Source organism: Myodes glareolus, chromosome 24 (genome assembly GCF_982192425.1).
Source record: "Myodes glareolus chromosome 24, mMyoGla1.1, whole genome shotgun sequence".
In the NCBI taxonomy this organism is placed as follows: Eukaryota; Metazoa; Chordata; class Mammalia; order Rodentia; family Cricetidae; genus Myodes; species Myodes glareolus.
This window is the reverse complement of record NC_142049.1, coordinates 13353426-13379750: the sequence shown is the minus strand read 5'-3', so window position 1 is coordinate 13379750 and position 26325 is coordinate 13353426. Positions and strand designations below refer to the sequence as shown.

General features: G+C 44.3%; 1 protein-coding gene across 3 annotated transcripts in view; it reads right to left on the bottom strand.

Annotated features, from left to right (window-relative positions):
• The window catches only part of Il16 (interleukin 16), a 93753-nt gene that overhangs the window by 35877 nt on the left and 31551 nt on the right, over positions 1-26325 (bottom strand). For all 3 annotated transcript variants that reach the window (XM_085683040.2, XM_085683041.2, XM_048435263.3), the window contains exons 3-4: positions 7165-7273; positions 461-594 (exon numbers count right to left, since the gene is read on the bottom strand). In XM_085683040.2, the coding sequence (XP_085539166.2) occupies positions 461-594; positions 7165-7273 (243 nt within the window). The remainder of the gene's footprint in view (positions 1-460; positions 595-7164; positions 7274-26325) is intronic.

Here is a 26325-nt window from a genome sequence, read left to right as displayed (position 1 = left end):
CACAGACACTCACAAATAGTAAATGAATGAACGTAAAAAAAAAAAAAAATAAGAAGAAGATACAACTTCAAGTCCCAATTCTGCTACATACTAGCACCGTGAAAGATAATAAACTCCTTAGTTTGTCAAAGCCTGAGTTCCCTGGTCTTCTCACCTCAGAGTTATTGTGCAGGTGAAATAAAGGAATTCTCAGGATGCTTTAGACCTTGAGAACTCTGTGGGGGCAGTGGGGGGGGCGGGAATGATGTTCTCAATGGGCTCCTAACAGCATAGAAGTAATAGTGGTTGCATGTACCTAGCCCAAGGGAGGCTTGACAGATCGTCCTTCCAAATGATTTTTGCCTAGCGGGTTGCCTTAGCAAACTCAATAAGCTCTGTGCAGTCTGTGAGCAAAAAAGCACTAACGCCATTACAGAGCCTCCGGTCCTCCGCGTCTCCAGGCCCCTCCCCTCCGTCTTACCGAAACCGGGTAGTCCAGCTGTTGAGAGAGAGACTTCCTGTTGCTACAGAGAGAGTACGGTTGCCTGTCGGTGGGAGCTGCAGATTTCTTGGCCATTGGAAAATCAATTTCTCCTGTGCAATATGGATTAACACCTAAACAGAGATGGACGGGGGGAAAACAAGAAGAAATCTTTGTGTGCACTCAGACATCAGCCTCGCCCTTCAATCGCCAGCCCCTTCTTTAGTAGGGGTCTGTGAGGGCAGAAACCATCCAGCACTCAGGATGGTTGGTGCCGTCCTCGGGGCTGCAGAAGACCCAGCATCGTTTCTAACTCTTCATCCATGGCTTTGGCGCTGTGGAGTGGGGTGCTAAATAATTCCCCCCCCCCAGAGTGGGCTCCCACTCCACCCCTGCCCAACTCAGCAAGAGGTGACAGAAGTTTCCTGCATGTCACATGCTATGCCACATCATACATGTCGTCCGGGCGGCCAGGGAGTTTTCAATCTTGAGCAAAGGGCAAGGAGACCTTACTGAGGTTCCTGGGATAGGAACTGACCCAAGGGGCTAAGCAGGGAGCAACAAGTGACTACACAGGGAGACCAGGCAGAGAGGGTGGCCTTCCAATTTTCACACAGACCCCTTACTCCCTCTTACACACCCTCACACAGGCAGACAGCTTGAATCTTTGGGCATTTGTGGAAATGCAATCCATTAGCTCCCTGGTCTGTGTGGAATCCTACTCTCGTTGTCATTCACCTAGCTCCACCAACACTCAGTCCCCACCCCTCTTCCCCCACCCCAACTCCCCACTCCCCACCACTCACCCCCCATGCTCCACTACTCAGTCCCCACCACCCACCACTCGCCCCCCCACCCGACACCCCCGCCCCCCACCACTGACCCCCCCACCCTCCCTCCACTCTCACAGTCAATTTGAAAACCTTTAGGGTTGACAGACTTAACTCCCTGCTGTCTAGAGCTGCCCTGCTCAGATACAAAGCTAGCTGCATAGGCCGTTTACATTTGTCTGGTAGGCACACTGAAAACGGTACGAGAAGGAACAGGCATAGCGGTGGACACCTGTAATCCCAGCCCACACAAGGCAGGGGCAGGAGGATCAGGAGTTCAAGATCATCCTCCACCACATACTAAGTTGGAAAAGAACCTAGGCTATCTGAGATCATGTTTTAAAGAAAACAAAAATCTGGCCAGGTGGTGGTGGCACACACCTTTAATCCCAGCACTCACGAGGCAAAGGCAGGAAGGTCTCTGTGAGTTTGAAGCCTGGTCTACAAGAGCTAGTTCCAGGACAGGCTCCAAAGCTACAGAGAAATCCTTTCTAAAAAAAAAAAAAAAAAAAAGAAAGAAAAGAAAAGAAAAAAAAAACAAAGCAAAACAAAACAAAAAAAGAAAACAAAAATCTAAATAAAACAAAAGAAAAAAGAGAGAGTTTCAGGCTTGCCTGTCCTACACAGTATGAACTTGTCTCAAAAAGAAAAAACAAAACAAAATAGGGAAGAAGAAGAAGAAGAAGAAGAAGAAGAAGAAGTAAAAGGAAATGGATGTGATTAATTTAATTAAATTAATATATCTCATTCTTCCCACCATGTCTAAACTATGATCCTTCAACGTATAAACAATACGTAAGAACATTAATGAGATGGTCATGCTCTATTTTTCCACGTACTTAGTCTTCAACTGGACATGCCCTCTAAAATCTCTGTGTTCTTCACAGAGGGCAGCCATGTGCTCAGGAGCCGCGTGTGGCCAGCGCACGGGCAGCAGGGTTTAAGAGGCCCAGGGAGGGACAAGGTTTACCCAGCATCCTTCAACCTGAGTAAGTGGACTGAGCTTTGGAAAGCCCAACCCCCACGCAAGGAAAAAGAGAGAATGGTTGTGGCTCACAGGAAATACACGACGGTTCAAGGTTGAGAGTTCCTTCCTGTAGGGGCAGGGAGTGGGAAAGACTTGTTTATTGTCTAAAGAGAGGATGTGACAATTCTGGGCAGGTTCAGAACGAGGGTCCTCGAGGATGTGAGATGCCTAAGGAACATAAGGAACAGAGGCAGGGGCACCAGAGAAAGGGAGAGACTTTGGTTCCTTAGTGCTCTGAAAGTAACTGGGAACGCTTCTCCCTGCAAAGGTGACTGCTTCCAGAAGTCCTTCCAGAGTCTCTGGTCCTCCAGAATTCAATTCACAGGGACCAGTTGTTCCCAGATGAGCCAGGAGGGAGCAGTGTGGGGAAGTCGGGATGCAGAACTTTGGAACAGAGTTGGTAGGAAATCAAAGGCCATGTGTTCCTAATATACTCAAGCACCATGCAGATTGTGCACTCCTCCTGACCCACTGGTGGGGACCAAGTGGGTGATCATCTCCCGACAGGCTTTGGGGAGCCCCGACCTACTCTTTACTAACAAACGAGTAAACAGTGGATCAAGGGCCTCATCGCAATAAATAAGTCTAGGGCATAACCCAGTCCTATGACTTCTGCCCATGGTAATGACCTCTACCAGATGAAAGAGAGGAAGAGAAATAAAGACAGAAAAATAGGCTGCCATTTGGAATGAATTACAGTCGTTTGAGTCCAGAGCCATGGGCAAATCCAGTGTGACGTGCTGAGGCCATGCTGAGCTGGGCTCTGCCCTTCCTGACCCAGGCAGCTAGTGTGCTTTTGGGTGCTCCATAGCGTCTATGGATTCAGATCTGTATAAACAGAGGCCAGAGCAGGACACGGTTCATTCTCCAAAACTCTGGCTGTTCTGGGTCCTCCTGGGAGGAGTTAAAACCTGCAATGCCCTCCGCACTGGCTTGATTGATACCAAATGTGGTTAGGAACCCAGCTCAGAAGCCCAAGCAGTTTTAGAAAGAGAAGCTATAAGTTGAGATGAATATGTAACAATAATAATGAATTTGTACTTCGAAGCTAAGTCGAATTATGAACTAGAAAAGTTAATTGCCAAAGGAACTAAAAATGGATAACGCTAAGTTCTTTGTCTCTCACAAAAGGGATGATTTAGAAATTTTATTCTGAAGTATTTATTCAGTAATTAAGTTTAATAAGTTAATTAGCTAATTTAAATGTAAAGAAAAGCTGAAGTGAAAATGGAGTTGAACAGATCTTAGAGACAGCAAGAGACAGAAAACAAATAGCAAGTCACCATGGAAACACGATGCAGAAGGAACAAAGAAAGGTATTTACCAAAGGATGGGGTCTAGCAGGATGGCTCAGTGGTTAAAGGCCCTTGCTGCTGACCCTGACCACCTGATCTCTAGGTCCCACATGACTCCCTCAAGTTGCCTTGTGACCTCCACATGAACACACGCTCTGTGGCACATGCTCCCCACTCTCCTGCCCCCTCCCCCACCACACACATATACACAAGGGCTTGGGCAAGAACGATCAATAGTGATGCTAGCCTTCCGCTAATCACTCAGGAAGAAAAACCATAGTGCACAGTGCTTCTTACTTCATGGAAAGCGACAAAAAATATAAATATAACAAGTCTGATATGGAGAAAAATCGTTTTTTAATTAGAGGAAAATATGAACACACAATGCTGGTTGGGCTTTGGCCAACTTGACAGAAACAGGAATCACCTTAGTCAAAGGGCCATCAGTAGAGGAGGCACCTCCATCAGACTGGACTGCGGGCAAGCCTGTGGGACATTTTGATGGTTACTGATTAACGTGGGAGGGTCCAGCCGCTGTTCGGCAGCGCTGTCCCTGGACAGGTGATCCCAGGTTGTGTAAGAAAGCGTGCCCCTAAACAGCTCTCCTCCGTGTTTCCTGCCTCGGGTCCTGCCTGCATTCCCACCCTGACTTCCCTCAGTGATGGACTAGGATTGTAAAGGAAGTCAGATGAACCCTTCCTCCCCACGTTGTTTTGGTCATCCTGTTTATCATAGCAACAGAAAGCAAACTAAGAGGCACACATATTTAATAGTCTTTCAACACAGTAGAAGAGTCCTGGTCAAGGGAGAAAGATCAAGTTTGAGAGCATAAAAAGCAAAACATTTTCAAGTGAAAAACGAAGTAACTGGAGGAAGGTGTGTGTGTGTGTGTGTGTGTGTGTGTGTGTGTGTGTTTGAGAAACTCGAAGTTCAACTATTACTTTAGCCAAGAGTTTTGTAAATTAATATGGTAATGATGACCCCAATAGAAAACTCGTAAGAGTCACCACAAAAAAAGTACTAAATAATAAATGAAGAAATCTTTCAGTCCACCTAGAGAGTCTGTTTTCAGCTTTTGCAAGTCACAGGTTGCATAAGAATCAGAGGCACATTAAAAAAGAAGACGGAGGAGGAGGAGGAGGAGGAGGAGGAGGAGGAGGAGGAGGAGAAGGAGAAGGAGAAGGAGAAGAAGAAGAAGAAGAAGAAGAAGAAGAAGAAGAAGAAGAAGAAGAAGAAGAAGAAGAAGGGAAGGAAGGAAGGAAGGAAGGAAGGAAGGAAGGAAGGAAGAAAGAAAGAAAGAAAGAAAGAAAGAAAGAAAGAAAGAAAGAAAGAAAGAAAGAAAGAAAGAAAACCAGCCAGATGTGCTGGGGTCCTGGGGCTGCTACCTTTCAGGGTCTGAAGGGCACAGGAAAGAAATTATGTTAGTGGGACCCAGAGAGTCACAGCCAGGGAAGAAAGATCGCCTGGGTAATGGACAGTCAGTTGGCCAGGGAGAAAAACACCGAAAAACACCCCATCGCTCTCTCCTATGGTCAGCCACTAATTCATTCAATAACGGAGCTCAGTTTGGACCCAGAAGGTTGGGAGGTGGGTGGCACTGCCTGAGGGGTCTGCTCCCAGGGGCCACCAGCATGGCCGCCCACAGACACAGGGCCTGGGCAGTCACCGGGGGCTGCGGTCAGAAGGCACGCATCTTGATTTCATGCTGTGCTCTTGCCACTTTGAGATTCTTAATAATTCTGCACAGACTCCCTTGGTTTCATTGTAGACGGAGCCCCCTGCAAAGTGTGTAACTGGTACCAGGTGCAGAACAAGGCAGAGAAACAATCCCAGGCAAGACGGAGAAGCCTGTGCTGTTTAAACCAAAATTTAACTCCCAGGCCAATACAAACAAGAAACCAAGTGATATAAGTCTCCAAACAGGCCATTTAAGGACGGCTCATAGTGCTACAGAGTAATGAGGTCCAGAGAGACAAACAACTTCCCCAAAGTCACATAATTATTTCCAAGGAAGTTAGATCCCAATCTAAGCATAATGGCCTTCAAATATGAATATGGTGTCTTTCGTTTTGCTTTGTTTTGGGGGGGTGGGGGTTGAGACAGGCTCTGCTGTAGCCTAGCCTGGCCACACACTCAGTGTATACAGTCCAGGCAGGCTTTGGATTTCTGATCATCCTACCTCTATGGCCCACATGATGGGACTACAGACACCACCACACTCAGCCTTCAGGCCTTCTTAGTGACCAGCCACTCCCTCCTGTGTGGTTGTCACTCAGTATTCATGGGCACCAATTGCTTCCAGGAACCCCCCATGGAGACCAGGATGTGTGGGTGCTTTTCCATATTTTGTATAAGTTTACCACACTATTATCACATAATAGAGGCATATAAATGCACTACATATGCTGGATTGTTTGGACGACAATGGGGAGAGAAAAGAATCCACACATTTTCTATAAAAATGTTACTTTTTTTAAAGTGGTTCCCATTTACAGATATGGAGGCTAAATGGGGTTTCCTTCAGGAATCAACACGGGTGCAAAAAAAATCCATGTGTAAAGTAAACAATAAGGATTATGCTAATGAAAGACTAAAAATAATGTGAATATTTAATAAAAGGGAGTTGATAACTAGACTGTAAATGTTTGTACAATGATATTTTGTATTTCCACCTAAACACGGGGTTTAGAGTGGAATTTCCAATGACTTGTGCACACACGTTTTCTGTGGTCACATGGGAAGAGCATGGCATTAACTGAAAATGTTAGCCCGGCTTCGTGTTAACACCTCCAGTGCAAGCTTAATTTCACCACGCCTTTCTCCACTCTTCTGATTCCATTTACAGCGCTCACGAGTCCTTGGGTCTTCTGATCTCAGTCCCTGTCAATGATAGGTGAGGCAAGGGGGGCTGGGCTGCAGGGGAAGCTTGCCCAGCTCAGGAAGTATGCCAGCACTCAGGTTTTTTTTCTCTTCCCCAGACCAGATCTTCCCAGCACATCACCCAGCCAGAGGTGCTGTCCACATAGACATGGCCAGGTTAATGTAGAACCTCTCTAGCTGTCTGGGAAGCACACCCATGAAGCATGCTCTCTGAAAGACAGACGGTCAACTTGGTTTACCCTTGATAACCCAGGAAGGACCCAGCCCCCTAGTCTCCCAGCAAGGTCAGTCCCTGTGGTGGGCTGGATGCATCCCCACAGGCTCATGCATTTGAACACTTGGTCCCCAGTTGGTTGGGCAGTTTGAGGAGGTGTAGGCAGTGTGGTCCTGTTGGGGGAAGGATGAGAGGCAGTCTTGAGAGTTTAGACTCCCGTTTCCAGTTCTCTCTCTGCACCGTACTCACATCTGGTTCAAAATGTGAGCTCTCGGCAGCCTATTCCTGCCACCATGACTGTTTGCTGTCTCCTCCTGCCACTGTGGACTCTAACCCTCTGGAACTAGAAGCCAGAATAAACACATTTTTTAAGTAGCCTGGGTCACAGCATTTTCCACAGCAACAAAAAAGGAACTAATACAACCCTGTTCCCGAAGATATTTTGGCAAGATACTCACTGGTGGAGTTGCTGCGTGTCCTTTGGTGGCAGACCTTAGGGAACAGGAAGCTACTACTTTGTGCTTCTGATTTTCCAGTCTTTTCTCTAGAGGAAGTTGTAGAAGGTTCCTGTAGAAACAGTTTCCATCTTTTTTATTCAGCAAATTGAGAGTTGAAATAAATGCTTAGTGCAATGAGGCATTGGCATTGATGTGGGACGTCCTTCTGTATATGTATTGCTTTTATTGGTTGATGAATAAAGCTGTTTCAGCCAATGGCTTAGCAGAGTAAAGCAGGGCAGGACATCTTAACCGAGATAGAGGGAGAGAGTAGGCAGGGTCAAAGAGACACAAGGTAGCTACCAAAGGAGAAAGACGCTAGAACCTTCCCAGTAAGCAAAAGCCACATGGAGTTACACAGATTAATAGAAATGTGTGAATTTAATACATAAGAGCTAGCTAGGAATATGCTTGAGCTATTGGCCAAACAGTGATGTAATTAATATAGTTTCTGTGTGATTATTCAGGTCTGGGCAGCGGGGAAACCAGAGTCTGTGTTTACAGGCACAGAGCAGAGAAACACCTGTTGATTTGTCTGTCTCTACTGAAACAGCAGGCACCTTGAGGGCTGGGATTTAGAACCATTCTTAACTATTTATTCCAGATAAGCATTTGCTTAATTAAAAGGTACTTAACAAATAGAAATTACATAGTTATTAAACAAATGCCACTAATGTGAAATGTATATGCCAGGGTCTTGATTACACATGGGGAATTCAGCAGTGATCTAGACAGGCAAGGATCTGACATTGGATAACCAGCATTTTAGCCAAGAAAGGCTAACAGTAAACAAAGGTGAAAGGTCACTACAGAGAATGACAAGTGTTCAGTCAAAAGGATTAGGAAGTGGCCTGAACAGAGAGCCTTGGAGACCTGTCTTAGAGACGACGGCGGTGCTACATCACCCTGAGACAGGCACTCACAAAATTACTGGTGAACAAGTACAGAGTTTTAAAGTATTGAATCATTCAAGTATTCTCCTGGGTATTATGATTTTATTATATTGCTGATTTCTATTTGCCAGCATTTAATTTAGAACCTTAAAAGTCAATATCAAGCCAAATTGTTTACAATCCTCTTTTATTTCTGCCTTACCGTATTGAATGATTTCACTTTTTTATCGCAATGATTTTATACGAATGGCTTCTAGGACTTGGGAGACGGCTCAATCTATGAAGAGTTTGCCACCCAAGGATAGGGACTTAAGTTTGGGTCCCCAGTATCATATAAAAAACCAGGAATGGCAGCTTATGCCTGTGATCTCAGTGCTGGGGAAGCAGAGGCAGGTGGAGCCCATTGGCCAGATCTTGCCGAATCAGTGAGCTCCAGCTCCAGCTTGGTCTCCTTTCTCCAAAAAGTAAGGTGTAGAGAGAATGAGGAATATAGTCAATGTTGACTTCTGATCTTTGTATGTACACACATATACCATACCACACAACACACCACATACACACCTACCACACAACCCACACACACTCAAACACACAAACACACACCACATACACACTCATACACATTACACACACACACACACACACACACACACACACACACACACACACCACAGGCAGAGTTTCCATTGTACTGGGTATGTTGAATAACCTAATTAGTCTCATCTCTCTACCAGGGTGGAAGAAACCATCTGGCTCTTCCTTGCAGGAACAGAGCATCTGGAAGAACTCTCCGGCCCCTCCTTTCTCTGAGACACCAGAAATGGAGAGTGAGGGGCGCAGAGACTGACAGAGAGGGTGAAGGGATTACTTTACTTCTGCTTCCGGGTCTGCTCTGTTTTGTAACTTTACAAACGCTGTGACAATTGTTGAGTTACATTGGCCTCATCAATTACTACTGCAACCGTGTGTGTGTGTGTGTGTGTGTGTGTGTGTGTGTGTGTGTGTGTGGTGTGGTGTGTGTGTGTGTGTGTGTGGTGTGTGTGTGTGTATGTGTGTGTGTGTGTGTGTGTGGTGTGTGTGTGTGTTTCAGGGAAGCAGTATGTAGAAGGCTCTAAAAACATAAGCATTTCCATAACTGTCGAATCCGAACGACCAGATAAATGCCTTTTGGATATTTGCTATTGGACCTGGAAGCTATAGCTGAAGATAGTTTAGATGTTTGGGGGTGGGTGCTTAATGTTGCAGTGTCCTGGAGACTCCTAGTCTACCTGGCGTGACTACCTTTTTGAGAAGGCAGGTATGGCAGGGACTGGTTAATTCTGTGTGTTGAGTGGCTACAATATTCAACACCCGGTGTGTGGCCTGGGAACAGAGAATCCTCCTTGCTCTGCCTCTCATTGGGTATCTCTGGCCTCAGCTGGCCTCAGCCGACCTCACCCGGCCTCAGTCGGCCTCAGCCAGCCTCAGCTGGCCTCAGTAGGCTGGCACTGAAGACACTGCTGGCATCTGTCCCACGAGTTTCGTGGCTTTTCTCTCCTGAGTCGTTGATGGCAGGCGAGAGAGCCTTTCTGAGTCCACGCCCACCTGCACTATGACACACAGAAATTTCTCACGGGATCCAGAACACAGTTAGCCCCCTTCCATGGCTCCTATTCAGACAACCGTTTCTCCAGAGGTATATATTCTTTTTCAGTTTTGGAAGACTTTTCTGCCCGGTGGCGGAGTTAACCAGGTGAGTGTCGTAAGCAATGTGGATCCAGAAGTCCACTAACAGACTTTCAGAAATAGAGCTAAATCCAGTCTGACACAAGAATTCATGCAAGAAACCGCAAATCAATTCCCTTTTATTTCCTTGGTACGGCCGCTGATGTGAAAACAGAGATGAAGTCTGGGCAGCCTCCTAGGCAGTCATATTTATTTTCAGCAGCAGATGGCGCTGTGTTAGCCTGAACAAAATGACCCATCTTGAAGGGCGCCAACCTGGGAAATTCCTTACACGTGACGAAAGCAGTGATTATAGACAGGAGAGAGTTGGTTTAGCTGAGCTCTCGAGACTCTGATTTTCAAAATTAAGTATGTGAGCTGCTTCTCTTAGCACAGCGGAATACCCAGCCTGATTTCCAAAAGACACTTCTTAGTGATGGCCGTGGGGAGGGGTCGCATCCCAGCTCTAATCACAATCTCCATCTCATGCTCTCCAGTGAGAGGACGGAATAAGCGATCTCGTGTGGCCTTGGGACCTTTGCAGGCCTGCTAAGCACAGCCGCTAACTGGTCTACTTGCCCAGGGGTGACCCTTATTCTTGAAGCCCCTCTGAGACGTGTATTCAGTCTGTATGTTGCCATTTCTAGATGTTTAATAATTTGAAAGTAAATAGGTAAACCGGATGCACACAGGGCATGATAAGCTTCTTTTAAAACAGTGTTTAGAAGAGTTATTCATTTAGTGTACCTATACTTGTGTTAGCTATACGTTTTGAACTATTTTACAATAGTACGCTGCAAAGGGCTAGAAATAGAGGCACCGAAACAGCAGCGTTCATCCAGCAAACATTTGCTAAGAACTTGTCATATACTGGGTTCTCTTCCCAGTTATGAGAATACACAGTAGGTGAGACATACAGAACAACGGTTCCCGTGAATGAGGAAGGATGTATCTGAATGATGACGCTATGCCTGCTTGTTCCTTTCTTTTTGTTTTACATGTGGATGTACTTGTGTGCGCATATGTGTATGTATTTGTGTAGGCATGTGTATGTGGAGGCGGCTTAGATGTCATTCCTCAGAAGCTCCTCGTCTTGTTTTGGAAGACACCACTTCTCCTTGATCTGAAACTCGTTAGCCTAGGCTGACTGGTGAGCAAGACTCGGCCATCCGCTGACCTCACCCCTCAGTGCTCGAGTGACATTCACATCACTAGGAGACCCGCCTTTTCACTTTTCAATGTAGACTCTGGGGGTCTGAACTAAGGTCCCCCTACACACACAGTAAGCTCTCTACTAGAAGCTAATTTTCCAGTACTTTCTCCCCCTTTAGGAACAGAGTCTCATGTAGCCCAGGCTGACCTTGAACTCCATATGTAGCCAAGAATAACCTTAAACTTCTGATCCCCCCCGAGTACTGAGATTATAGGCCCAAGCCACCACCCCCGTTTAACACATTGCATATTTTCTAGGTTCTCTACGGTGAGTATTTGTCCTTTTAATTGGGCCCAAAACAAATTGCTAATATGATATTTATTTCAACTGTTACATTAGTAGGATTTTTTTTTCTTTATAAAATCTCTAATCCAAAATAGAAATTGTCTGGCTAGTCAAACCAAGATGGCAGGAAAAACAGAGGGAATAGAACAAACCCATTTTTTCCTGGATTAAACAACAACAAGAGAATGCTCTGTTCACATGAGGGGTTCATTTTCTGACATTTTCAGTGTTGGTTGAAGAAGGCCTGATCCAAAAGAAGTCTTGCCATCTTGCCATCTTGATCATCCACAGGACCTCATAGTTCCCAGAACACATTCCTGCCTCATGACGGTACTCTCCAGGGAAGTGGGACCATGTCCTTGAGTCTGTCTTCCTTACCAGTTTGTGTTCCCTAACCAAAGTCATCTCTGATGTAAGTCTTAAGGCAGTTGCTCCTTCCCCTCAGCCATGTGGCCAGCGTCTGGCCTGACAAGAGGTTCCAAAAGGTTGCATCAAATCAGGGCTATGTCATCAAGCTTCTGGATAATTGTGTGAAACTGAGGTGCATATCTCTTTAACCTTCTGGGAGGGGAACGGTTTCCCTAGATTCCGAGGCAGGAATGGAGACACAATGGCGGATGAAGATCAAACTTAAGTGGCAATTTTGCATCGAGTGTGAAAAGACATGCATCCTAAAAGTTCCTGAGCGAGGCAATGCAGGTGTTTATAGATGCTCTGTGGCTGGCACACCAACGCAACAGTGCCCCGTGTGCTCTGAGTTCATCTCATTGCCAAGCTGGAGGCTGAGTGGAATGCTCAGTTGATAAAGCGTTTGTTATGGAAGATAAGAGCCCAAGTTTAATCTCTAGGACCCACAGGGGGAAAAAAGCCTCCTGATGTGATGGTGAGCTTCTAAGCTCAGCACTGGGGTTGTAGACACAGGAAGAGCCCTAGGCTCACTGACTGTCCAGTCTATCCTATCAGGTGACCTCCAGGCTAATGTTGAAACCTGTGTTGGAGGAGGTAGATGGCGTTTGTGAGGATGACACCCCAACCTTGTCCTCAAGCCTCCACATGCACACACACATACGTGTGTGCACACATGCATGCACACATACCCATGTGTATATCCCCACACACATGCATTTTTCAAGAAGTTGGAGAGATGGCTCAGCAGTTTAAGCACTGGCTGATTTCCCAGAGAATCGGGGTTCAACTCCCAGCATCCACATGGCAGCTAGCTACCATCTGTCACTCCAGTTCTTCCAATACCTTCCTCTGGCTTCCATGATGCATGCATGCACACGGTGCACAGATATGTGTGCAGGCCAAACACCTGCACACATAATATAAAAGAAATCTCAAAACAAATATTTTTGAAGATGTCAAACTTGGTGACATCCCCCCGCCAGGAATGAGTGATGAGATGGAAGATGGGGTCATGAGACCAGCAGTCTTGACTTCTTCATGAATCTGAACATGCTGTGCTTCTGCTCAGACTCAGTTTCCTTTTCTATAAGCTGAGAGGCAGACTAGCCCTCCATCACCATCACTTGAAGCGCTGCACTTTCTAATGCAACTGAGGATTATGTTTAAAGCCTCTGAGCCGCTTTCCCTTCTGAAATGGTCACATATCAGAAAATGATTCACAAGACTCAAACGTCTTCCCTTGGCTTCCAGGGAAGCCTGGCCACTCTTGGACAAGCAAGTCCTGGGTGGGGCAGCTTCTCATCAAAGGAGTCTCTGTAGGAGCCCCAAGAGCAAGTCCACAGAGGCCTCCCTCTGCCTGCAGTACACAGAACAGAACACTTCTGTTCCTGTTCCCAAGGTGGGGCTTCTCCCCATGCCGGGGCTTTGTCACTGCAGCCAAAGGGCTAACACAGTCATTAGAACACTCTTCCCCTTGTTCTCATCAGAGACTGTGGTCATGGCAGCCATTCTGTGGGCGATGCAACCCACCATTACCTAGACATCCAGCCCGGTCACAGTGGGACCAAATGGCCTTGTGGTCCACTGTCCAGCAAGCTCTTCACAGTACTTTTGCCAACATTAAGATCGGTCCTATTGCTTCTAGGGGCAAACAGCCAACTCTAAAAATGGAAAGCTCCGTCGTCCTCTGGGAATGAGAGGATAACCCAGAATTATTGTAGTGAAGAATCTGGGGCCATTGTGTCCTACAAGCAAACTGATTCCAGAGCCTAAGCGTCTCCCAAGACTTACAAGTCTCCTTGCTCCACTGGGAGAGATCATTTCACATGTGGACTGCTCGCTGGCATCAGTGACAGACCTGACACTCTGGAGCTTGCTGGCGGCATTCCTCCTCAACGGAAACTTTTCCGTTTTCTTTTGAACGGAGTTGCTGTGACCACTGCCTCTGAGAGATCCACACAACATAGCCTAACTATCCCCAGCAAGGTCCATTTCCTGTGGTTGGGTTGACATTGCAGCAACAGGCTTTGGTTTTTAAACCACAAGGACACACAAGCAAGCTCCAGCAGATAGGATCTGGGGCCACCGCCTCGTCATATGGATGATGTCACCTGTCTGGTAGTCTCAAGGGGAAGGGACAAGCACAGCCAGGACTTCCCTCTGAAGTCCACTCCCCTTCTCCACTGTCACCAGATCCTTCTAATTCCACCTTCTCAAGCTTCCCCAGCACATCATTCTCACTCCTGTCACCACGGTTCAAGGTCCTGGCCCAGATCGCCTACTACAGTGGCCGCTGCTACCGTGAAAAGAATATTTCTAATAAACGCTGCCAGGGCAGACCCATCTCCACACACGAGGACATGAGTTCGACTCTGTTCTCAGACCATGCGCACCGAGTAACTGTTTACAAAGGGGGTCCAGAAAGGGTACGGAAAAAGGCAGAATACATGCAAAAGGACACAGCTGTGGAAGAGGGTCTGAAGCCAGTGTTTTTTACAGCTTCAACTCTATCATTTCTCGGGGGGGGGGGGTCAGGTGATGAGTAAATGCATAAAGATGTATTCGATAGTGAAAGTGTGGAACTCTGATCTAAACACCACAGCTTCAGAAGGGCCATTGCAACTGTTTCCTGAGGTGGATGGAGGTGGGGGCTGGGCAAGCCTTAATCCAGGTCTGGGATATTTTCATTTCAGAGGTGGTTGAACTCACCTTTTGAGGACTTTCTTTTATTATAAAATTACTTTATGGCGATGACCTCTAAATGAAATTCAATATAGCTCTTGAGGTCCTAGCTAGAGCAATAACACAACAAAAGGGGATCAAGGGAATACAAATTGGAAAATGAGAAGTCAAACTCTCACTATTTGCTGATGATATGATAGTTTATACAAACGGCCCCAAAAATTCTACCAAGGAACTTCTACAACTCATAAACACTTTCAGTAATGTAGCAGGATACAAGATTAACTAAAAAAAAATCAGTAGCCCTCCTGTACACAGATGATAATAAGACTGAGAAAGAAATCAGAAACATTACCCTTCACAATAGCCACAAATAGCATAAACTATCTCTGAGTAACTCTAACCAAACAAGTGGAAAACCTGTATGACAAGAATTTTAAATCTTCGAAGAAAGAAATTGAAGACACCAGAAAATGAAAAGCTCTCCCATGCTCTTGGGTGGGTAGAATTAACATAGTAAAAATGGCAATCTTACCAAAAGAAATCTACAGATTCAATGCAATGCCCACCAAAATCCCAGCAAAATTCTTCACAGACCTCGAAAGAACAGCACTCAACTTCATATGGAAAAGCAAAAAACCCAGAATAGCCAAAATAATCCTGTAGAATAAAGGAACTTCTGGAGGCATCACAATCCATGACTTTAAACCCTTTACAGAGCTACAGTGCTGAAAACAGCCTGGTATTTATATAGAAACAGACAGGAGATCCAATGGAACCAAATCAAAGACACAGATATTAATTCACACACCTACAAACACCTGATTTTTGACCAAAAAACTCAACAATATCAGATGGAAAAAAGAAAGCATATTTAACAAAAGGTGCTGGCATAATTGGATATCAACACAAAGAATTAAAATAGATCCATATCTATCACCATGCAAAAAACTCAAGTCCAGATGGATCAAAGACTTCAACATAAAGTCAACCACACTGAACCTCACAGAAGAGGAAAAAGGGAAGTACACTTGGATGCACTGGTACAGGAGACCACTTCCTAAATATAACCCCAGCAGCACAGACACTGAGAGGAACAATTAATAAATGGGACCTCCTGAAACTGAAAATCTTCTGTAAAGCAAAGGAGATAGTCAACAAGACAAAACAACAGCCTACAGAATGGGGAAAGATCTTCATCAATCCTACATCAGACACAGGACTGGTCTCCAAAATATACAGAGAACTCAAAAAATTTGTCATCAAAAGAACAAATAATCCGATTTTAAAAATGGAGTACAGACCTAAACAGAGAACTCTCAACATAGGAATCTAAAATGACTGAAAGACACCTAAGGAAATCTCAAAATCCTTAGTCATCAGAGAAATGCAAATCAAAACAAGTATGAAATTTTGTCTTATACTTGTAAGAATGGCCAAGATCAAAAACACTGATAACAGCTTATGCTGGAGGAGATGTGAGGTAAAGGGAACACTTCTGCATTGCTGGTGGGGGTGCAAGCTGGTACAGCCTCTTTGGATGTCAGTGTGGCGATTTCTCAGAAAAGTAGAAAACAACCTTCCTCAAGACCCAGCAATACCACTTTTGGGTATATACCCAAAGGATGCTCAGTCGTACCACAAGGACATGTGCTCAGCTATGTTTATAGCAGCATTGTTTGTCATAGCCAGAACCTGGAAACAACCTAAATGCCCCTCGATTGAAGAATGGATAAGAAACATGTGGTACATTTACACAATGGAGTACTACACAGCAGAAAAAATATTGACATATTGAAATTTGTAGGCAAATGGATGGAGCTAGAAAACATCATACTGAGTGAGGTAGCCCAGATTCAGAAAGACAAATATCATATGTACTCACTTATAAGTGGCTTTTAGACATAAAGCAAAGAAAACCAGTTGACAATTCATAATCCTAGAGAACCTAGACAACAGTGAGGACCCTAAGAGAGACATATATGGATCTAATCTACATGGCAAGTAGAAAAAAAAAACAAGTAAATTGTAAAAAAGTAAATTGGGAACATCGGGACCATGGGAGAAGGTAGGAGGGGGGAGAAGAGGGGAGGGGAGAGGGAGGAAGGGGAGCAGAGAAAAATGTATAGCTTAATAAAATTAATTTTTAAAAGAACCCTAAAATTCAGTCTCCAAAGAACACCAACCCACATCCCAATTGATTCTCAACTCTGTCTCTTCATATTCTCATATTTTATTATACGGAATAATTGTACAGAACACATACAGATGTTTGTGCAAGGATGCTCATCACACCTGTAAACTGGAAGCTCTGGTAGGTGAGGCTTTCGAGGACAGGGGAGAATCATGCTTTCGCTAATGTGGTGACCACTGACTGTGATCCTTCAGCAAAAGCCAAGGAACTGGTTTAAGTGAGACAGAAACCTATCAATGAGAAAACATCCTTATCGGGCATAGCCAGAGACCAGTGACAGCATTAAAGGCTGTGGGACGGCTTCTTGAGAAGCAAGCAGAGCCCAGAATCTGCTGTGGTTCTGAGATCATGTGCCGAGTGACTGAATTTGGATTTTGCTGTGTGCACAGAGCAGGAGAAAGCTCCGTTCCTTCCCAAGATCGGAGCTTAACGGGACAATCTCGTTGCATCCAGAGGACACTCCAAAGGATTATCTCCTTATTTTAATTATGAACTAGAGTGAATCCATGCCACCCCTGGGGAAACGAAAGGAAATTATGGTCCAGATATCACCCTGAAGGGAAGGGAGAATCCCCTGAGGATTGACAACCATCAGTGAGCACGTGTAGGAGCCGCAGCCCTAACTGATGCCACATGAATGCCTTACCACTCTGCAGACAAAAACTCGGTTGATCCTGCTACTGCCTAATGATGCCCCAACTGCCCCATGGGAGCAGATTTGAATCTTCTGTGAGAGAACCGGCACTGCCCGGGGCCCCCAAAACACCCACGGAGAAAGTCGTGGGACAGAGGAGTCTGAGAAAACAGTCAAGTCAAAACAAAGCTCCCTGAGAGAAAGCCGCGAGAACCACACACACACACACACACACACACACACACACACACACACACACACACACACGGAAGCCTGCACAGACTGCAAGATCAACACAGCCGTGTTTTAAAGACCTGAAGGAAGTAACTGGAAATTCAGAGCAGAAACTGAAAATGTCTCAGCGAGTTGAATATTAATAAATTAATATTCAGAAGTAAACAGACTGAAAGGGCTGTTTAAATAACAGCACTAAAGGGAAGTCAGGAGAGCTGGGGGGTAGGTTTGAAGAATACCCAGATGGCAACACAAAGATATGGGAAATACAAATGAGAGCTTAAAACTAGACAGTGACAACTTACCCACTTAGCAAATTTGCAGAACGAAGGGACCTACATCATCTGTCTGTCTGTCTTCTATATATCATCTATCTACATATCATCCATTCATCCATCCAATACTTCACATGAAGACATTTGAAAGACATTAAACCATAAACTCACCAAACTCAACAAACCCTAAGTAAAATAAATAAAAATTAAAGCATAACAAAAACCATTTCTGTGGAAGACTGAAAAAAAATAAAAACCACTCAAATGTGTAGTCCTTAAAAGCTGTGAGCAGGAGCTGGAGCGCTGGCTCCGCGGGTAAGAACACTTGCTGGCAGAGCATGAGGACCTGAGTTCGCTCCTAGAGCTAAGGTTAAATGCCAGGCTTGGTCATGTGCACACCTACAGTCTCAGCATCTAGGGGAGGGTGGGGACAGAAGGGTTGCTGGAGGCTTCGTAGCCACCAGTCTAGCTCCATGCTCTGTGAGAGGCCCCGTCTACAAAGAATGAGGTGTGGGGGGCACTAGAGAGGTGGCTTGGCAATTAAGAGAACTGGCTGCTTTTGCAGGGAACCATGATTCAATTCCCAGTGCCCACATGGCAGCTCACAACTGTCTGTAACTCCAGTTCCAAGAAATTCAATATTCTCCTCTTTCAGGCTTCTGCCAGCACCAAGCACACAAGGGATGTACAGACAGTACATGCTAGTAAAACACCGTAGTCATAAAATAAAGTGTGTGTGTGTGTGTGTGTGTGTGAGAGAGAGAGAGAGAGAGAGAGAGAGATGGGAGCAGAGGCTAAGCAATAATTCTGAGCACAAAGGCTTAAAATTTTTAGTAAAAATGCCAGATGAAAAGGCTGGACAAAATGTTTTCTACACAATAAAATCCATCAATTTCTAGGTGTTCCAGTATTCACAGGTGATGCATTCATTCCAAGAACCCCAATTGGTCACTGAAACTGTGGATGGCATATGTATGTATATATCTTCATATATGTGTATGTGTGTGCATATGTGCAAATGATAAAGCAGAAACCTGACATTTTCCTCCAGCCTCCATACACACATACATCTGCAAACACCACACAAACATACACCGCAGACACACAAATAAATTAATTGTTCGGAGCAGCAGGCAGAGAGAAATGAGAAACTGTCTTCCAACAGGAAACAATTAACTCCCTTCTCAGCAGGAACTGTGTAAGACAAACAACAGGAAATAAGTCATTAAGAACCATATGTGTGTGTTCTTATGTCTGTGGGGTGGGGTAAGGTTAAAAACAAAGGAACAAAAATTAGATTAAAATGTGGGTGCCTAAAAACATGTACATACAAGCAACACTAAACAGGCTCAAGAAGCTGTTTATGTGTTAATTCATTTATATAAATAAATATAATGAATAATTAAATAGAAATAATTAAAGAAAATGCGTCCAAATTTGAGAGGGGGTGGGAGGTATGGAAAATTTGTGGGGGGAGGTAGTGTTAATACAGTATGCATATATGAAATTTAAAATAAAATAAAAACTAAAACTTTAACAAAAAGAAGAAACACATACAAAGCAAAATAAAACTGGTGTACTTTATAGAAAAAACAGATTTATTTTTATTTATGTATATGAGCATTTTTCCTGTATGTGCACCTAGCATGTGTCAGTTGCCCGTAGAGGTCAGGAGAGATACTGGATCCCCTGGAACTGGAGTTACAGATAGCTAGGAGCTTCCACAGGAGTGCCAGGAATTGAACCTGGGTCCGGCAGTAGTCTGAATGTAATTGGCCCTCATAATCTCATAGGGAATAGCACTATTAGGAGATGTGGGCTTAGTTGGCATAGGTATGACCTCGTTATAGGAAGTGTGACTCTGTGGGGGTGGGCTTTGAGGTTTCCTATGCTTGGAATACTTCCTAGTGAGTCAGTTGACTTCCTGTTGCCTGGAAGGTATAGGACTCTCAGCTATTCCTCTAGCGCCGTGTCTGCCTGCGGGCCGCCATGCTCCTGCCACAGTAATAATGGGCTGAACCTCTGAAACTGTAAGGGAGCCACCCCAGTTAAATGTTTCCTGTATAAGAGTTGCCATGGTCATGGTGTCTCTTCATAGCAATAGAAACGTAGCTAAGACAGGCTCTCTGCAAGAGCAGAAAGTGCTCTTAATCTCTGAACCATCTCTCCAGCCCCAATTAAGATGATTCCTTATTTTAAAAAAATAATAGTAATTGATCTGCTAAATAATAACATATTTAAATCACAAAATAAATATAATTTTGAATGTGCTCGCCCACATAGTGCAACCTTACAAATTGCTGACATAACTAAAAAGAATATAGACTGTAATGATACCTTTGGCCCTCTGCATTAGTTCCTTTCTTGTTGCTGTAACAAAACAACATGATCAAGGCAACTTACAGAAGGAAAGGCTCTTTTCTCTCATGGGGCAGAGAGACAAGAGTCTTTCGTGGTGGGGAAACATGGCAGCAGATGGGAGCAGGATGCTGGGGGCTGGTATCCTGAGCCACAAGCAGGAAGCAGAGAGAGTGAACTGGGAATGGCTCCAGACTTTGATACCTCCAAGTCCAACCCCAGTGACCAGCTTTCTCCTTAGCCTGTCCAAACAGCCCCGCCAACAGGGGACCAGATATTCAGATGCCAGGGTCTATGAGGACATTTTCATTTAAACCAGCATAGATAACGAGGAAATTCTAGAACCGTGATGTGCATACAGTAAAACACTGAACAAATGAAAAATGGGTTCAGTGAAAAGCCTTTAAAATGTTGGGGCTGCTCCAGAAAAGGACCCTGTGGGAAAGACGGAGACCACAAATGACATAAAGGAGCTTTGCCGTAGACGCCACCTCGAGAGTCAAAAGGTGGCAAAGAGACACAAGATACATTTGAGCAATCAGGTGAAATTGGGAAATTATGAGAAAGCCTGCTTTTATCAAAACCGACTCCAGAAAACTCCAGAAACCTTCATGGTCTTGTAAAAACTGAAATAAGCTAAATAGTAAGCCTTCCCATGAGGAAAACACTAATTCCAAATGACAGAAACTGGAAGTGTTACAGATCACTACAGAAATAAGCAATTTGAGCCTTTAGTAACTAAGGACCACATCACTTCTTTTATAAGGCTTGTTGTAGTTGGATATGAACTCTCCCTAAAATAAAATAAAATTAGATTAAAATTAAATGATAACAACAAACACATGTTGCAATTTTAATCCTCAATTGATGAATCCAGCCACTGAGAAATGACTGGCTGCTGAGGCCTCTACATCATCAGGGAGACTCCATTGGCAGGTTCGTAATACGTTACTGGGAGTAGTGGGTAACAGGTGGGTCTAAGCTGGAAGAAACGGGTCAGTCAGGTGTGTGACCCAGAAAGATGTGCCTTGTTCCCAGTACCTCCCCTTCTCTCTCTCTGCTTCCTGGGTGCCATGAGGGGAACATCTTTGACCGGCAACATGTTCCCCCAGGATGTTTAAGTAACAAATGGCATCCGCTGACCCTGGACGGAAGCCCCGGGAACCATGGGCTAGTGTAAGAACCTACTCTTTAGATGGTTCCTCCTGAGTTCTCATCACAGGGACAGAAACATCCAAAGCTAGACAATGTCGATACAGGGAAAGGATGAAGAACAATGAGAGAAAATAATGAAGAAAGTCTGGTGACATCATGAGGTACACATGACCCTGGATCTAGAACAAGAAAGACCATGCGGAAAGCAGTCTCACACATGAGCGTAAGATCACAAACCAAAATAATAGTCAACTCTATCCAGTGATCTAAATAATTGTTATATTGGGAAATATACAACCTACAGATTAGCAGACTAAAGAAGAGTATCAAATAAAAACAACTAAAGTGAAATTTTAAATAAGACTCAGGAGCGATAACATTTTCAACAATATCCAATATTTCAAAATCACCCATCATATCCACACCGGAAAAGATTTCAAAATGGGTAGGAAAAAAGATTCACGGATCTCAACATTGAGATAACAGAAATATTTGAGTTAACTGTCAAAGGTCTTTAAGCAGAAATCAAGAAGTGTCTGATAAAAAAAAATATGAGGGTGCCTAAAAAATAATTTAAAAAAATAATAAGTTTAGAAAATACTTACCTAACTGAACAAACCACAGAGGACTGGCTCAAAGGACAGAGGAAAGATTAAATTAGAAGCTGGAACAAGAAAATTATTAATATAATGCCCACAACAACATTTCTAAGGGCATGAAAAGAGATCTACTTAAAAGCACCAGATAAATTAAAACACAATTCAAATAAATTTTCATGGAACTTGTCGAATCCTAGAAAAAGATCTCATGTTGGTATCTTCACAACTGTGGAATCTGGAAGGCAGAGGGAGGGTTGAGAAGTACCAATGGAGATACTGGCTGAGAACTCCTCAGATGAAAGAAAAATTGACAAATAGAGAGAGTTACAAACAGGATAAACCAAAATAAATCAACATAAAAACATGTTACACACATACTAAGCGAGATGATCCATGCTAAAAATTACAACAAATTGCATATCCTCTCTCTTCCTCAAGGCCTAGCAAGTCACAGACGTGCACACATACCTAAATGGGTAAGCATGCGGAACTCCTAAAGCGTTAGAGAGAAGAGAGTAAAGACGATGCTATGAAACAGCTTCAGCCAAAACGCTCCTCCCAACCTTTACAACTCCCCAGAAACAAACAAAAAGTGGACATAGTCAAGGTGGTAAAGTGGTGAGTTGTAGGATACAGCTTTCTTCTTTGAACTACAATACCAAAGAGATAGATGTTTTCAAAAAGCAGCCCCAAGAGATACTCGAATTGGACAAATCTAGCCCAAAGCCTTAACATTTAGGTGCCTCGAAATCAAACTTCTAAAACCAGAGGCAGGGACAAAAGCAAATGCTTTAAATTAAATCAAGGTAAATGATCCAGCATCTAAAAAGAAGCACTTTCCTATCTGAATACACCGAGACAGAAGGACAGATACTCCAGGCTCTAAGGACAGAAAATACGTGTCGACCAGAAATCTGATATCTGTCAAAGCTTCCCTCCCAGATAATTCCAGCGCTTAAGAGGTTGAGGCAGGAGAATTACCCTGAGTGAGAGGCCTACATATCAAAAACACATGTCTCAATCAAACAAGCAAACCCCCATTACCCTTCAAACACAAATGAAAAATGAAAGATATTTGTAGAAGGACAAAAATAAAAAGAATTTATCTTTAAGTCAGTCTACAATTAAGGATTGTCTAAAGAAAGCTTCCCAGATAGAAAGAAAATGTCAAAAGGGTTGGAACCTCCAGAAAGAAAGTAAGGATGGTGGGATGGGTAAAGACAGCAGCAAGCAGAATAGATTCTCTCTCCAGGGTGAGTTTAGCTACGTTTATGCTTGAAGCAAACAATGTATCTTCTGATGTGGTCCTCAAGAATGTATCTTCTGATGTGGTCCTCAAGCTGTGAAGGAAAGCCTTGGGAGGATGAGGTAAAAGTTGGGAGCATCAAGGGACTTATGCCAGCTAGTTTGTGTCGACTTGACACATGCTGGAGATTCCTGGGAAGCCTCAGTAGAGGAACTGCCTCCATCCACGGTCTGTAGGCAAACCTGTGAGACATTTTCTTGATTAATGATTGATGTGGAAGACTCAGGCTGCGCTATCCCCAGGCAGATGGTCCTAGGGTGTACTGAGTTAACACAGCAAGCCAGGAGGAGTAGGTTAGTAACCAGCATTCCTCCACGGTCTCTGCTTCGGTTCCTGCCTAGAGTTCCTCCCCTGACTTCTCTTCATATATATATTTATGCCCTTGTAGCTCATTTAAAAAAATGTAATGTATAATTAAGACATATAAGTTAATAGATACTCATCTATAATAGTCCAACTTGTAGTCATGTTACTTAGGTTTTCTAGATATATAGAGATAAATTTCAGTTTGATAGATATTCTTCAAATCTTTCAGAGACCTTCAGAATATGGCATTTAAAATGTTTTAAAACTTCAGACTTTTCATGACACTGAGACACATCTGCTCCTGGCAGCACCAATATACTTCAAGAGAAAGATGGGCAGCAAAAAGTCTCCTTATGGAGTTTATTAAATGAACTGGACATGCAGGAGCCACAGAGAAATGACTGCTGAATTTGCCTAAAGGTGAGATGATCCTTCAGGGTTCCTGCTTCATGAAAGAGTGTGCTAGACATTCTGCAAGACACAGAGAAATAAAAGGGACAGACAAACTACCAACATAGGCAAAACTGTCTTTGAGATTTCCTGCGTCATGAAAAGTCTGCTGGATACTATGGGCCTGTAGGCTGAAGATGGATACCCCAAAGGTAAAAAGAACTTTGGGTGACTGTCCAGGCAATGAGATGTCTCTGTCACTTCTAGAGTTTTGGAAGTTGCTTACAATGTACTTCCTGTTTACTTAGGTAATATTATATCCTTCTGGAGTCTTTGATGGAGTTGAAGAATTTATGGTTATAGTTTTCCTTAGTTATGATAAAAGATAAAGTAAATATAAATATTGTAACTGTAATTGTTTCATACCTGTTTTGTTATATGTAATTTTTACTATGTTAAAGCCTTCCTTTTTATTTAAACAGAAAAGAGAGGTGATGTGGGAGTCCCCTCTGTGTTTTGTGATTACCATTAATGAATTTTTAAAAATGCCTTGGCCTGTTGATAGGGCAGAACTTAGGTAGGCGGGGAAAACTGAACTGAATGCTGGGAGGAAGAAGGCAGAGTCAGAGAGAGAGATGCCATGGAGCCACCAGAGACAAATGCTGGGAATTTTACCTGGTAAACCACAGCCTCATGGTGATATGCAGACTACTAGAAATGGGTTAAGCTAAGATGTCAGAGTTAGCCTATAAGAAATTATAGCTAATGGACCAAGCAGTGATTTAAATAATACAGTTTCTGTGTGATTATTTCGGTTCTGGATGGCCGGGATGAACAAGCGGCTCTCTCCTACAGCCAATGACTTAACAGAATGTGGCCAGGCTGTATAAAGACAGTAGGCAAAGTCAGAGAGACGCCATGGAGCCGCCAGAGGAGAAAGATGCAAGCCGTCAGCTGGAACCTTACCGGTAGGCCATAAGAACTAGCTAGCAATATCCCTAAGTGATTGGCCAAGCAGTGATTTAATTAATACAGTTTCTGTGTGATTATTTCTGGACTGAGCAGCCAGGAGCGAGCAAGCAGCCTCCTACAACACATGATTTAATAAAGTTTTAAATCCTATTTTTTTTAAAAAAAAAAAAAGGATATATTTAGGTAAGTATGGAACCTCATGAGGCCTTATATGGTTTTTGAACTTTCTTCTAAGCTCATAACAGAAGCACAAATCGATAAGTGAATTCCTCCTGCCTGCAGCTCGCACCCTGAATGTATTCTTTGATGGGAGCATGCCAGTATCTTCATTGATTGCTGTTTCACCTGGGATAGTGGAAATGGGGTGTAGGGTAAGGGAAGGGGATGGGGAAATCTTCATGGCAGATGCTCCACTGCCGCACTCTTGCTCCCCCAACCCTCACACTGGTTCCCAGTGCAACAAGGGTTCTGATCCCACCAATGGATGAATTCACTGCCGATTTGCTGCTCAGTGGGTTTGAAAGGAGGGACCTCTGTTGCCAAAGCCAGCCCCCAGCCCCAGCTCTGCCTCTCCCTCTTGTGCTTGCTCCTCTCTTCATCTGCTGCATGGCGAACATGATCCTCTACCACAGGCTTCCGCCCCCACGATACTCTAACCCCACCATCAGCCCAAGAGCAACTGAAGCAACCGTGAGCTGAGACCTCTTGATACTTGGACCTAGATAAGCCTTTCTCCCTTTGAGCTGATTCTCTCGGAGACTTCTGATACAGTCCTAGAAAGCTGGCTAACACTCTGGGCCTTCCACGATGACTCAGGTTTGAGCTCATGAGTCTTCCCGACAGAGGTGTCTGTACAGTCAAACTCTTGAAGAAGGTGAGGCACAGACTGCAGGCAGGGGTGGAGAGAAGCCTAGATGGGCTGCAACCTGCATGCAAAAGACAAGGACAAACAGCCGAGCTGGAAAGGTTGCTGCTTCACTGATTCGTCCCAGGTTTCTTTATTCTCCTTCTACCCAGGCAAACTCTTCACTAGCCAAACGGTGACTTGCCAAAACCAACGAGATTCAAAATGCCAACTAATGAAGCCAACTTCTAAGGAAATATTTCCAAATGTCTTCTAGCATTGGAAACAACTAGAAATCACATGGAATTTGGGTGAGCATCAGCAAGTGGGCATGAATCATACCTGTGGGCTGTCTCTCCCCACTTCCTGCACATGGACCACCCTTGCCTCTCTCTGTGTCCTCTCATAGACTCTGGGGACCCAGCAGCTCCGTGGGAGTCCTGGAAGCCTAAACCTCCCTCACAGTGACTGCTCTCAGTGCCCACAAGTGGCTCTTCTGTGGCAGGAAGAAGACAAGCAGCCAGGATATAAGGTTTCCTGCTTGTCAAGAAAGCCTGGGCCTCAAGCCACAGACTAGGCTGCTAGGAGCTGGTCTGCCCAGGGAGGCCTTGACACCCCCTCCCCAGCACCCACAGCAAATGCCAGAGATGCAGACAGTTGAGCTGACTGT